At 48.7% G+C, this 15,101-nt stretch overlaps 1 protein-coding gene across 1 annotated transcript; it reads right to left on the reverse strand.

The window, feature by feature from the left end:
- Positions 1 to 5,831: 5,831 nt before the first annotated feature.
- On the reverse strand, positions 5,832 to 8,170 carry LOC117836140 (uncharacterized). Its single transcript, XM_034715515.2, has 3 exons — positions 7,323 to 8,170; positions 6,841 to 7,197; positions 5,832 to 6,751 (listed from the first exon to the last, which is right to left on the reverse strand). Exons 1-3 carry the CDS (start codon positions 7,800 to 7,802, stop codon positions 6,122 to 6,124), a joined length of 1,467 nt encoding a protein of 488 aa, XP_034571406.1. The 5' UTR covers positions 7,803 to 8,170; the 3' UTR covers positions 5,832 to 6,121.
- Between the last annotated feature and the right edge of the window lie 6,931 nt (positions 8,171 to 15,101).

Here is a 15,101-nt window from a genome sequence, read left to right on the forward strand (position 1 = left end):
CCACTCCATTTGTCACATCTGATCACCTTTTTGACTCAATTTGACCATGGTTGACTTAGTCAACCCTCTGATCCAACCTTGTTTGACCAAGTCTTCTTTTCCATATTTTTCTCTTTTCCTTTTTATTTATCCTCGTTAGTGCTTAAATAAGATTTAGTTCATTGTAAACACCATTGGTGTTACACACATCATGTGTATATACCTTGATTATTATATCATATAGCAATAGTGTAAGAAATATATGATTTGCAATCACATATTGGTGTATATTTTTAAGTATGGTGATTTGGATTCAAATTTTAGGGTACCTTATGTTATTTTTAATAATGGTATACATGGGTAATATAGATGCAAATTTAAGGGATCATTTTAAGTTACTTTTTAAGTATTAGTGGTGGGCAATTCACATATTGGTGTATATTTTTAATTAAGGTGATTTGGATTCAAATTTTGAGTTACCTTATGTTATTTTTAATAATGGTATATATGGGTAGATGCAAGTTTAAGGGGTTATTTTAAGTTATTTTTTTTATTAGTGGTGGAAAATTTAGTTGGAAATTTAGAGGGTTATTTTAAATTATTTTTTATAATAGTATAAGGGGGTAATTTTGATGAAGATTAGGGGTTACTTTAGTTTATTTTATATACGACAGAAGTGGGTAATTTAAATATAGATTTAGGGGTTACTTTAGACTATTTTCATAATGGTATAGGTGGGGTTACTTTAAATTATTTTTGGAGTATTAGTGGTGGAAAATTTAGTTGCAAATTTAGGGGGTTATTTGAAATTATTTTGATAATGGTACAAGTGGGTAATTTTGATGAAGATTAAGGGTTACTTTAGTTTATTTTATATAATGGTAGAAGTGGGCAATTTAGATATATGTTTAGGGGATTACTTTAGGCTATTTTCATAATGGCATAGGTGAGTAATTTTTTTAGAAAACATAATAAATCCAATAGTTATGATGATTTGAGTTTACCGATTGATGCCTAGACGTTTTGCTTTTTTATGAGAATTTCTTGAATTTCTCTCTTTTTCTAGAGTCTCCTCCTAGGGTCCTAGGTGGCTTCACCTGGAGACTTCAAAAGAAGCCTCCAATTAGTAATAGTAAGATTCTTCTCTTTCTCTTTTCTCTGCACTCTCTTCTTGTGATAAGTTGTACAATCCCCATGCACCACTATTCACTTTGTGCAAAAAAAATTCTTCACAATTACTCACATCAACAAAATTGAAGAGTTTAAAATTAGAAAGTAGAACTGGAACCATGAGTGGCATATATCCATGGCCAACATAACAACCAAAACCGTGTAACACGCGAAAAGGTTGTCTTATTATAATTCTGAATGGGTCAGTGGGAAAGCATGTGCAATGATAGGAGACTGTTTGGTGCATTCAAATCTTCAGGGTCTCAATCTAAACTCTAAAGCCAAAACGACAGAAAGCAGGGAGAGAGGATGCCTTTCCATTGTCAGCTTCAACGTTAAAGATTGGAAGGTAAGTAAGGATACCAACCAATTTGTTCTGGAAGAATGTTGGAACATCTTCAAGAAGACATACGAAAAATGTGGTAGCGCTGTTGACTCTTCGTGACGCAATGTCACCGGCAGACTGCTTGCTTAATTGAAGAAAAGTTCGACAGGAAGACCACAGGCAAGTGCGAAACACTACTAAAGCAGATTTAGATATCCTTTTGGTGGGAGAAAAGCAGATTCAGATATTCCAATCAAACGCAATAAGGCAAAGCAGCAGGAAAAATGAACAAAGAGCAGCCTCGATTGCTTCCTTCTGATCGAACATGAGCTAGAAACCTGCGAACCTCGAGAAGCAAAATGCTTGCAGATCTCTAAATTATATGTAAAGTTGTAAAAACCCATTTTCTGAAAGGAAATTAAATGACCTTTGATAATTTTGTTGTAATCCTCGCCTAATGAAGCCGACTCATACTTTTCTTAGTGGGCCCTCAAACCTTGACTTAGTAAACTTTAGGCTGGAGCAAATAATCTCAGCCCTTCTTTTAAGGGAATATAGTCTCAGTTGGGCTAGAGAGATTTAGAGATGGTTTCACCTAGTCGGCCCAACAAGGCTGGGTTTGGGCTCGGTAGCTCAGCCTAATTGACTGCAACATTTTTTTTCCTAAGCAAAAAATATACTTTTTTATACTTTGATGACGTCGGTACACAGATGACTAATTTTTTTCGATGAAAAATAACTCATTATGTTCATCTGGGAGGGAAAAGTCTCGGTTTTCAACTATTCAAGATAGAGCAGCAAGAAAAACAAATATTCACAAATAGTGACATATATTTGAACATATGCATGCTATCACAGAATTAACAAACTCACCATAATAAACTGTTCCTTCTTTTGCAGCTAAAATAACACTCTTTGTGGGACAAAATTTGAAGTCTAAAAGAACACTTATTTTGGGACAGACAGAGTACAGCATACAGTATGGAGCATGTACTGATTCTGGTGATTTTGGCATTACACTGTAACATAAAGTGATCTGATTTGCATATTAAATTGTACATCCATGAGAAAACATAGAGTATCTCTGGTACAGAGCATGCACGCTGCCTAAATGCTTGGCCCCCTGCCTCATCACTGTGCAAGAAGTATTTGGTGAAGGCAGGGTCCATCAGTAAACGGCCTGACACTGGCTGCGAATCCATAAGGGAATCCAGCCAGAGGCTTAACATATTTGATGGTGGTAACACTGCATAAATTGGAGCTGGTCCCCAATGCATAAAACAATAGACACCTCCAGCTCAAGCTTGGCAGTGCCAGAGCCAATCTGTTCCCAGTGCCACATTGTTTTCACCAACCCATTTTGTTTCTCTCATGAGACCATCAGTAGAATACAAGACACTATAACAAATCTCAAGTGTGATCCGTTAGAGAGAGCCGATGCCCCAGATGCCAATCCAAAGCAAAGACTGCCAAAAAGAACTCTACAATCCGACAGGGTGGATAGTTAACTAAAGCCAAGAAGATCAAGATCTACCTCCTCTCTTCTTTGTTATAAGAAACAAAGGAGCATGAAAAGAGCAAACGCATCAAAGGGAATGGATCGATCGGATCTTCGTACCGACACTTCGAAAGCCGCAAACGTGATAATCAATTGGAAAATTGGGCACTTGCCATGATGAAATTTGGATCCGGTTCAGCAGGAAGAGTTACTTAAGTCAGCAAATGCTTTGTCCCGGCCGGCCCCATGGAAAACTATCTAGGGATGCTGATACGTTCTGATGCATTCAGAGTTCACATGATATTTTCTCCAGACCAAATTGTACTATACAGATACCGGGTTCTTTGGCTAAACAGAATGGTTCAGAGTTCAGAGTTCAAACTGTCACATGACAATGACATCTCACATCCAATTTCTTGATTTTTGGGGTATTGCTCAATACTATGTTGGAGCTTGTTGGGTATTTACATTTTTCGTGTCCTGACAGGTGAGCTAATCAAATCGCTGCACTGCACTGTATGTTTTTCCTCATTGTATGCAATGATGTGCATAGGATCGAGCACATTTTGTTCTCCTTTTCCTTTTTCGAGAGGAGCGATTAAAAGTATAAAAGATGATAAAGAAGGGCAAAGTGCGCGATTTGAAACGATGCACGAGGGTATCAAAAGGAGAACACCAACGTGAGATGGATAAAGAAGAAGAGGAGGGTGAGGCTAGAATAGTGCTACTAGGCCATGGTGAATTGGTGATGACCCTGATAGGTGATGATGATTTTGAGCGGGAAAAGCCAGAAAGGAAGCTGACCATCGTCAAATGAGCGAGATGCCATACGGATTACTGAGGAGGATACGCACAATCCACGTAAAGGTTATTTTGGTGCTACCAAAGGTTATATAGACACCATTTTTAAGACGGTAACCTTTTTCGATTCGTATGAGAATCAAATTGTTTCCTATGAACTTTTCAGCAATATTATCCTAAAACCCGGCTTCCAGCATCGTTCATCTAGTTTTTTTTTCATATCGTTCATCTAAGATTTTGAGGCACAGCACTGTACGAGTCCACACAGTGACCCCGAAAGCTAAGGATTTTAAGTTTTTAACAAAATCAAATTTTTAGTACACTTATGAAGTCATGCATCCGGAATGATCCAGCCGACAAGATATGATCATAGGCACCGTACACCCGACCAAGAAAATAGTGGCCGTTTGGCACCAGTCTGGCATCGGTTCAGTTCAGTGATCTGCATAGCTAGCGTTTACCAAATACTACTAGTGCCGTGGTAATAGCTTCTGCGTTCTGTTTTATGGGAAAAATAAATGCAAGAATCTAGCAGAAATGTTGTTTTTTCTATTGCACGTATGCTGGTTAGCACGGCCCTGGCACTGGCAGAACTGTGAGGAACTGAGCACGGCTCCACGCTGCCCTGTTCCGCCCACGTCTGCGTGACGAGGCAACATCGGCAGAGATGCCAGTCGGACAGGGTCTGCGCCGCTCGCTGCCCTCTGCTCCAAGGTCACGGCAGTGTTTCGTGTGTGTCCAACACTAGCATCAGCCATGTGAAGGGAACGGTGTCGTTTCTGTTGGGCCTTGTTTAGTTTCACTTTTTCTCAACTTTAGCACTATGTAAAAAAGAAACTTTCCCATGACATCAAATTTGCGGTACATGCATGGAGTACTAAATATAGACGAAATCAAAAACTAATTGCACAGTTTTGTTGTACTTTGCGAGATGAATCTTTTGAGCCTAATTAGTCAATGTTTGGACAATAATTCACAAATACAAACGAAATGCTACAGTTGCACATTTATAGCAAAATGCAAACTTTACCACTCCCAATTTGAAAACTAAACAAGGACCTTGGTGTTTTCTGCAGAAATGGCTTCTGATTTCGCCCTACGGAGACTTGCGACAGTGGTACTGTGGTAGGATCTCTTTTACACGATTCACTCGCGTACAACCATGACCCATCACATTTCACATACACTTGTGCACTTGAGACTTGACCTTGAGCCTGGGATGAAAAACATGTACTGCAAACAGAAATGGGAACATCAGCGGCCACTGCACGACCCAACAGACTTTTATCTTCTAGAAGACCGCCATGCCCCTCCCCTAGCAAGGCCGCTCTCTGGAGGTCGTTGGTCAATAAAGGCAGACACGTAAAAGGTCATGCTCTTCGACAGCACAGCCGCATATGCCACCACTACACACACACAGACCTTGCCTGCAAGTGGGGCCCACACATCCCTACGGCCGGCCATGCCAATGTGCCATGCCTCTGTCTGTCAACTGTCATGATGCATCCATGGCAATGAAATGAGCAAGCACCAAGCAGGGACAAGGTACACTGGGAGGTGGCCGGGCATGCCATTGCCAGAGAGGAAAAGATAAGAGGTCACCTGATCTACCACTGTCTAGTGACCTCAGCATCCAATGCTAGCTACAGCCTACTGTGTGTGCTAGCTGGGGTGAGTGATAGCTTGGTTGGTAGCGGCATTGCCCTGGCATGGCTACGGTCCAAAAAGTTTGTTCTGGCACGAGAACCTTGTTGGTTAACTTGCAAGCAATGCTCTCTCCCTCTCTCTGTAGCCACTACAAGGAATGTGGCAAGTAACTCTCACAAGTACCTGGAAAAGGAAGGTAAAGATACTTGGTTAGTTTCTAAGCAAAACCTCGGCAACCAGTTGATGTACATGTGTACTGGTTTCCTTCCCCTGCCACCAAGCCATGGAAGCAAAGATCGAAAGCAAAACATACCAACCGGCTTGAAAACCTCCCCTAGGCGCCTACACATACTGTGTGGCGTAGAAGAGCAAGAATCACCCATTCCAACGTGTCAAAATTAGGCAGAAAGATCTGATAATGTTATGCTTGTGTCAATTCTTAAATTCTTGCAAAATGTTACAGTACAATTCAACATTGGGAGTTTGGGACATAGTGAGGAGACTCTTTGCTGCTCATCTGTACAGAATACAAGCCACTAGGAGATGAAGTTAGTATTTGAGAAGAAAGATTCGGTTTCTAGTACTATGAACAAATTGGATTGCTGGATTTTTTTTATCTTCCTAGCTACTTATCTGCTTAGCTAATCTTCACTCTTCATGGATCCAATCGACTAAAATGATGATATCTCCCGCTCCTCACATCACATTTCCACCGTCCAGTGGATCCTGTCCCCGGCGACCGCGTCGCGCCGCGGGTGCGCGCGCTCCGCAGCGGCGACGCGCGCGGGGTGCACGGCGCCGGCCTTGCCGCCGCGCGGCGGGAGCTCGCAGTGGGGCTCGCCGGCGGAGCCGCGGCGGATGTCAGCGGGCGGGATGAAGCAGTCGGTGGAGAGGCCCGGCACGTTGAACGCAGCCTCCTGGATGGTCCAGGCCTCCTCCATGCGCGTCTTGGTGTGGCTCATGGCCGTCTCGCCGAACCGGAACAGCGTCACGGCGGAGCGCCCCGCGTGCGCGATCGCCACGCCGTCGACGGCGCGGTAGTCCTCGAGGAAGGAGCTGATGGTGGTCTCCCAGTAGACGGCGTCGCCGCCGGCGTGCGGCTGGATGCGCGTCAGGTGCGAGTCCTCCAACTGCGCAAGCAGGCCCGTGCGCTGGCTGAAGTAGCCGAAGAGCACGTGCCGGATGATCTCCGCCGGGCCCTCGCTCCGCTGCCGCAGCGTCTCCGCGTCCGCCGACAGCTTCAGGATGAAGCAGTCCTCGCCGGCGACCTTCCTCTCGCCCACGCACCGCGCCTCCGCGAACAGCCTCGCCGTCGACAGCGGGTCCAGGCCCTGCAACATACGCACGATTTGTTCAGTTGGCACCGACCGCAGAGGCAATGTGCGCCGAGAGGGCTCGTCGGATCAGAAATGCGACCGACCTGGAGGGCACGGCGGAGGGGGCGGACGGGGCCCTTGGCGGCGTGGGCGCCGAGCCACGGCGTGTGGCGCCAGACGAGGCGCCCGTTGCAGCCGGCGCGGACCTTGCTGCCGCCGACGGCGAGCTCCACGTACCACATGTCCGGGGACATCTGCCAGAGCACGAACCCGCCCTGCTCCACGGCGGAGGCGGCGCCGCCGGAGCCGCGGTTCTTCACCACCCGGGTGGCCGTCTCGAACTCCGACGCCACCATCCGCACCTTCCCCATCGCGTACGCGTTCCGCACCGACCGGAGCACCTTCGCGCCGCCGGACGCCGCCAGGTACTGCTGCAGGATGTACTGCGCCGACGAGGACTCCTGCAACAACGAACACCAGATCGAGCGCCGGCGGCAGCGTCAGAATCCAAAAAGCTGCCGCATTTGCGGAGGCGAAGCTCGCGAACAGAGGAGATCCAATCCAAGAAGCCGAGATGTGTACGCACAATGGGGGCGCCCTTGACGGAGAGATGCGGCAGCGGCTCCGCGGCGGAGGCCGAGACGGGCGCCAGCGGCGCGCCCATGACGCCGAGGAGGAGGCGGAGGTCGGAGCGGCGGAACGACCCGCTGCCCCCGTCGCCGCCGCCGGCCATCAGCGGGGCACGGGCCAGGTGGCCGCGCACCCACTGCCCGAACCCGTCTCGCCGTCCGGACTCCTCACCGAACGCGTCGTCCTCGGACACCTCCGGGCCCTCCATGAGCGGCGCCAGGACCTCGCCGCCCGGCCGGAGGCTGCCGGAGTGGGCCACAAACTGCTCCGGCGCGTACTGGGCGAGCTCCTCGGGCGTCGGGGCCTCCGCCGCAGCAGCAGCCGTCTTGCGCGTGCGCGGAAGCAGCGACTTCCCCCGCGACCTCGCCGGCGAGAGGCCCCGCACCACCTCCCCTTTGAGCGCCGAAAAGAACCCCTGCCTCCTCTCCTTCTCCATTGCTCCCGGATCCCGAAAGAAATGGCGATTAGTTAGCAGTGAGGGAAGATTTGCATCAAGAGAGTGGAGTGCAGACGTGCAGTGCAACGGGGGGAGGAAGGAGCTGAAGCAAAGCGCAGCTCGATGACAAGCGAGGGGTTTGGGGTTTGTGACTGGGAGCTTGGGAGCTGGGAGTGGAAGAAGAGAACAAAAGATAAAGGAGGGTGGGGACGCAGAGGAAGCCGTTTTGGGGCGAGCGGGCAGTGAGATCGCAGGCCGAAAGCGAAAGGGAAAGCGGCGAGGTGGGATGTCGGGATGCCGGGGTAAGAGACGAGCTGCCAAGGCAATGGTTGCTTCCAATAGGATTTCGATGGAAATCTACCTTACCAGAGAGGGACCCGGCTTGTGTTTACTTATGGATTGGAAGGGATTACTCTCTGCAATGTTATGGGAGAAAACCTGAGTAGCAATAGGAGGAGATGCAATTAGACATTTATTTACGTTAACAAAACAACTAGGAGTAGTTCATCAGCACATTCTTATCCATAGAGCTAGCAATAAAACAAATAGTACTTCAAAAAATCAAAACTAAAGGGAAAGCATTCTCCCTTTACCCAGAGGGACCAGAGAACCCTCTGTAATCCGTTGGTACGTGAACGGACAATGGTCCTCTCGCATGGTTGTCTTAGCCTCAGTATTTGTCTTACAAAGAAGGTTACAAGTATTAGGCTAGTCTTAATGGAAGTTTCATAGAAGTTTCATGAGCAATAAATTTGTTGCCACATAAGCAAAATTGCTGATTTGGTAAGGTTATTATAAGGGGAGTTTAATTAGGAGAGGAAGAAGTTTCATTCCCATGACACTCAACCGGCACAGTTACAAGTTTATCAATATTGGTAACTGTACCATAAAACTGTGCACTGAGACCAGCGTTAGAAGTTTGTGAATAACTTTTGGGTCCACGGCTAAACAAAATTGAAAATATACTAGTTTTACGATATACTAATTTCCAGAGGATGGTGAAAAATTTATTTTTCCCACGGAATATGCGAGCAGCCTTCACCCTCATTGTTGTGATGGGATGTAGTGTACTGCACATTGATAGTTTTAACACCTTATGGTGAGTGATAACCTGATGGAGTGTTTGATTTGAGGATTAACCATGTCTAGCATGGGTTTTGTTCAGCAAGAGACGAGGATCGAGTCGTGGATCTAATACTTTTCGAGCAACGAAAGTTGGCTCCTATGGCTCGGCGAGAGACACAATAGCTAGACTTGCGAGCTCGGTGTTTGGATCGGATATTTGCAGACCGGTCCCTCCAGCAAACCAACCCACGTTGTTCTTAAAAATGCGTAATGCCATAGAGTGAGCCGCAACTATTTCATACATGTTCCCATTTGAAACCGAACCGTCTAATCATCTCGACCATTGGATTGAATTGTTGCATATAACGCCATGTTTTCGCACGAACCAGGCCGGCCACTCCTCATATGCTTCTACCTAACATTTGACTCCTCGTGCCAAAACTAGGCTAATATTAGGTCCAATGTATACAAACAAAGTGGTGTATTAGAATCTCATTATTAGGCTTTGCCCTTTGTTGCCATGCTTTGAAGCCTTGAAGCCTGAAAAGCCCGCATTCCGGTAATGGGAGCCCCGTCAGCCCGTCAGAGACACGGCTGGTGGGTGGTGGTTGAGGGCGCGCGGCTAGCTCGATCAGGTTAATTAGCCTGTCGCGCGTCGTCCTCCCGCGGCGAAGCACTAGGCCGCCGGAGCCACGCCCCCTCGGCACTTGGCACTCACTTGGCTTAATTTTAACGCGCACGCACTTGATCAGATCGCGGATCGGCCGGCCGAGGGAAGAAAGAAGTGAAAACGCCGGGACAGCTAAACATGCACGCTCTTCTGTTCCGTGTAGGGGCCCTGGTTGATCATCGCAGAAGGCACGGCCAATTTGCATTGGCCGTGGCCCGTGGCCCGTGGCCCGGCCGTGAGGTCCGCGGCCTCGGCGCCGGGCTGGACGACACGGCGCCGGGCGCGACCGGGGCACGTGAGCGCGAGGAGCCCGGCCGTCGCGCGTGTGATCTGCGTGCGTAGTGTGCTGCCTCCAAGCTCCAACTCGCCCGGCTGTAAATTAGCCTGGAGGGCGCGGGTCGGTCGCCCGAAGCGCTTAAGCCTCTGATCTCTGATGGTGTACGGTAATCGGCGGACTCGATCGATCGGTTGACCTTTGTCCGCGCGGCTTGGCTTTTGATGAATGCGCTGTGCAGCACTCGCTCGGTCGACGGTGTCGTTGAATGCAAGCTGCTGGGACTACGACTTACCTGAAAGTAAAGTATATCAGGGTAGGTGTACGTTGCGATAAACACACACCAGCTGTGCATACGGTAAAGGATGAACTCATGAGTGTCAGTGTCACTGTGCAGGCACCTTTTTCCTTTTTTAACCCCTAGCACAGAAAAGGCGATGGCTCTCCTCTCCATCCGTGCAGCGAGCGAACACGCATGTTCATGGCCCGACCGGAGCTCTGCAGGGATCGGCAGGGCCTTGCAGTGAAGTGAAGTGAATTGAAGCAAGCTAGCTAGGTTGGCCGTCATCACCGGCCGGTGGGTGGCGGATCGGATCACGGCCGGAGATAGAGCAGTTACAGTTACACACTTACCCGCCCATAATTATGGGAGGGGGAGCCAGCCAACAAATCGCCCGGAGATCAATTCGCTACAGCGATCCTGATCGATCGACCGCTGCATGTCTGCATGGATGGCCATGCGATGCATGCATGCATGGTCCCGTGCGTGTGGCTACCAAGCAGCCAATACCTTGCCTGGACCAGCAGCAGATGCATCGGCAGATCTGGTGGCGACGGCCCCGGGCGACGGCGTCCATTTCCGCTGCGTGCAGAAATGCAGCCACGGCTGCTAGTGTTCGCCAACGTGGGGCGTCAGTGTCGCTGCCCCGGCCGGAGTAACTAGTAGCGTGTACAGGCAGGGTGCACGCTTAGGACCCGTTTGGATCAGGTTGGATTTTCATGATTCAAAACCCATAATCCGGAGCTCCTCCGAATTGGTTAGATTCTAGCTCAAATTTCAGAATCTAGATTTTGGATTCGGTGAATTTCAAAAGATCCTCGAGGGTTGATTTTGGAATCAGATTTTGAAATCTAAGAATCCAAATAAGTTCACCTAAATTTTATCTAGAATTCAGATTTTGAAAATCCATCCAAAATCTAGATTTTCAGAATCCATAATCGGATCCAAACGGGACCTTATAATCCTACAGAGCAGCGCGTACCCTAATTTCCGGAAGAGGACAGCCGCCCGGTCCTGTAGCTTGTTTTCCTGCAGCTGTGCTCTGCAGCCTCTGCTTACCAGCGGCGATAGAGGATCGATGTCTGGATGATGCACGCATGATGCGCTGCGGAGCGGACATGTACGTGCGCACATGCTCCACCGGGACATGCTCTGCCATCTGCTGCTGCGGACCGATCTCGAGCACTACTACTGTTCCTGCTGCGTGCCAGGAGGCCTGATCATCGCGTCCTCCAATTAATACGTGCGCGCGTGCTCTTATCCCCTGGATCGCAATAGTGGCGTCGCCGCCCGCGCCCGGCCCCCGTGTGAGACGATTCCTCCGGGTCCCCGGGGCCATCCCCCATCGCAGGGACGATGCATGTGGCGGCTCTGTACGTCCGACCCGGTTCGCCTTCCCGCGTTGCTCCCCGCCGCCGCCGCCACGGGCGCCATGTGAGCGCCTGGGACGCGCGGCGGTAATAACCCTGCTACGACTGTCCGGAAAGAGAACATTGGCCGATCGATGTCGCAGCAGAGCCATCGATCGATGGGTAAGGATCGGGCTGGTCGGTCGTGGCCGTGAGGCATGGCGATCTTTCAGTGTCGTATGAGCCGATCGAGTCCCTTTCAGCACGGGTCGTTCGGTTCGGCGGATGGATGGATAGTGACGCGCGCCATGATTAGTAGTGCTCCAGTGGAAGAGGAGTCCCACTTAGCGTTCGCGTGTGCCTGTCGTGCGTAAATACCACATGCTCCCTGCGCTGGACGTGGCGCCGGATGTGGCCGTCGCTTGCAAGCTCGTGCGCGCGCTTTAGATCTCCAGCTCCTCCGACACGGTGCATCTGTCTTGTCCTGCTGCATGCAGTCTCTTAGTCTCTTGTACCGGCGAAACAAGAACCAAAAGATGAGTGGATCAGAGATACTAGGAACTACAAAATGAGGTGCGCAGCACATATTGTTCTGAAGATTATCTCTATGCTAGTTTGTACTCCTTAGTAGGTAGTATTGGTCATGGCTGCTTCATGAAAATGAAAACGGAAAGCTCCCCGCACCACCTGATGACAACGAATTCGACGAGGACACGGACATCTACATGATACGCATGATGAGGTTCCTGGGGTAGCTGCTGGTTCATTGCAAGCAGAGGACAACGCGTAGCGTATAGAGATTTGTCCTCGATTACCGCCCCTACGGCTGCAGCGTTTTGCCCTTTGACGCAAAATTCCCTTTGGAATGCGGTAAAGAGGGAGGAGGGGCAAAGCCAAACGGGCAAAAAGTGGTAAAAGGGAGGAGCCCGAGATCCCAAAAAGAATGGAAGCTCTGGCCAGTAGCCAGCCTTTGGCATGTGTTGTGAGACCACCCATCTGACCATCTGATCCGATTTCGGTCGGGCCGCAGTGCGGGATGGATCGTCGGCGGATGCTCGATGCGCCGTCAATGGGTTTTTCACTTTTTCCTGTGGGGTTGAAACTCTGAGATCAGGATGCCGTGCGTTCATGCTTCTGGCGTGACAGCTGCTTCTGTTGGAATGATGGGCCTGCATGCGAATCCTCCTTGCCGTCCTGATCCCGGCGGCTACAGTAGAAGCCGGTGCTGCCACTTTGCTCGTCCATCTGTGGCAGCAGCAGACTGCAAATGCTTTGGGGTGGTGGTTTGGGGCCACACTGCTACTGGGGAAAGAACTAGGATGACGGGCCGTCGTGAACCGGGGAAAGAGCCCGGAGATTCCAGCCCATGACGGCCCAATAGGTCGGTCTCCTAACGGCCATTTCTTCTTTGTTTTCCCCTTTTGTTTATTTTATTTATTTGCTGTTCCATTTTTTATGTTCTCCCCATGACCAACAACAGTTTTTCCTCCGCTCAAAAAACAAGAGTTTTTCCTTCATATTTTCAAGGGCTTAAGTCTTCGCAGCGTTTCTTAAAGACTATACGTTAGCAACTGAAAAGACATGAGCAAACTGTTTCGAATGCATGCAATCGGGTAGAGCAACCAAATGCACGACATGCAGCTTGTTGCTAGGCAACATGACATCGCATAAGTTCCAACATCTCTAATTGGGTAACACATTTGAACAGATTGGGTTTTTCGTAGAGCAGTAGACTAGTCGAGCTTCTCAAGCTTCTTCTGAAATGGTTGGTGTCCTCCCCTGGCTGCTGCTGGAAGCCTCGAAGGAGAGGAGCTCTCTGCCAAACAGCCAGCCCATTAGTCTTGCAGATTCAGGCCTTTGTCTCTGGGCTGAAAGTTTCCTTAGGTACTACACTTAAAATTTGGGCTAATGCTCACCAAGGGCCTGGTCGAATGCCTTTTATTCTACGGCAAGACGGGCTACCTGAACTAACTAAGATTTCTTCGGCCCAATCGATGCACACGTAGTAAATCGGTAATGCTAAGACTCCGACGTTCGGAAACCCTACAAAAATCGGACACCTCGACGTATACTTCAATAGTTAAATATCAATATTGCAACTATTATTTTCACATGTTTCACAATGAATATTGCATGAAATATAGTGTTCATATTACGGTGGGAATTTTCTATCCTGGAGTCGAACGACATAGTCATTTTTTCGCATATTTTTCAATGTTGCAACTATAGATTTTCGATGTTGCAGATATTTTATTTCGATGTTGCAATGTTACGACAGGAATTTTCTATCCTGGAGTCGAACGACGTAGTCATTTTTTCACATATTTTTCAATGTTGCAACTATAGGTTTTCGATGTTGCAGATATTTTATTTCGATGTTGCAATGGACGTCCGAACGTTAGCAGTGCTATGAAACAGGAAAGCTTCGACATGTGTTCTGCTGCTTCAACAGTGAAGATATGACACATGGCTCATCACTCATACTGGCACACTAGGCTCCGATCGACTACTACTAGGTTGACTAGTCCGCCACTTCTACATGAGTTCCTTGCACGCATCCACCACACGAAACAACAACGACGGTTTCTTACCTGGCTGGCGAAGACGCGGACAGGATGTCTCGTTTGTACCCGGCCACCCCAGCTGAAGCGAACAGGGATGCCCACAATGGCCTGTCCCCCGCTGTCACCACCACCACCTGCGGTGCCGAGGACCGAGCAACGGTGCAAAACCCCTCGAGTTTCACATTATCGGCAATGTTGCTTAGGAGTGAAGGTAATGGTGGAGAATTTTCTCCCTGGGCAGGGGGGAGGGAATGAAGTACTCGACTGTGAGATCGAGAGTGACGGCGATAGTGGCACCCCAGGGACTAAGTACGTGGTGTCCATGTCCGAAAAGGAAAGTTCCTTCTAGCTGATGGAAGCAACTCAGTGGATGCCAAAATTCTAAAACTGAGGGAAGCAACTCAGTGGAAGCCAAAAACAAAGTTGGGGAGAATGCTTTCTAGAAGATGAGGACAGGAAATAAAGGATAATACTAGGGATGATCATATCTCAATTCCTTGTAGGAGCATGTGTAAGTTCGCAAGGAAAAAAAAGCATGACGTGTAAGTATTTTTCAGAAATCTATATTCAGGTTATGCAAACCTCCAGCTACGAATATGCGCAACACTCAGGCACAACAAGCAATCTTTGCCTGTACGGCTATACCAGTACCAGTTGAACACAGCAGCTTCACCTAAACTTTTTTCCTAGCTTCAGTTGTGAATTGCAGCTAGACAGACTTTAAAGACGTTCGCAAAAAATTTAGTCACACCTCTAGAGTGGCCCCTAGGGGAGTTGTTTTTGGACCTCTTGGGGCCTATTCGCATGGGCCGAACACTAGCCCAATCCACGTGAAGCCCGCATTGCCACGCGAAAAAAAAAGGTCCGACTGTGCAACACGACGAAACGTACCACGCATTTCCGGGTTCGGAGGTATGTTTTTGATACGAGGTGCTCTCATATCGGATGGTCGAATGTTAGGTCCTGTTTGGCACGGCTCCACTCCTAAACTCCAGCAACTCCATTAAAAAATTCAGCCAAACACCCCAATTTCAAAACTCCATGGAGTTGCCAACTCCATGGAGCTGTAGTGCAAATGGAGGTGGAGTTTTGGAGCA

Source organism: Setaria viridis, chromosome 9, assembly GCF_005286985.2.
Source record: "Setaria viridis chromosome 9, Setaria_viridis_v4.0, whole genome shotgun sequence".
In the NCBI taxonomy this organism is placed as follows: domain Eukaryota; kingdom Viridiplantae; phylum Streptophyta; class Magnoliopsida; order Poales; family Poaceae; genus Setaria; species Setaria viridis.

What these genes read in the sequence shown, in the direction of transcription:
- LOC117836140 (XM_034715515.2), bottom strand. Translation starts at nt 7,802, where the DNA reads ATGGAGAAGGAGAGGAGGCAGGGGTTCTTTTCGGCGCTCAAAGGGGAG. An exon ending in CCGTCAAGGGCGCCCCCATT is followed by an intron (nt 7,198 to 7,322) that starts GTGCGTACACAT and finishes TCGTTGTTGCAG; the next exon opens with GAGTCCTCGTCGGCGCAGTA. An exon ending in CCCTCCGCCGTGCCCTCCAG is followed by an intron (nt 6,752 to 6,840) that starts GTCGGTCGCATT and finishes CGTATGTTGCAG; the next exon opens with GGCCTGGACCCGCTGTCGAC.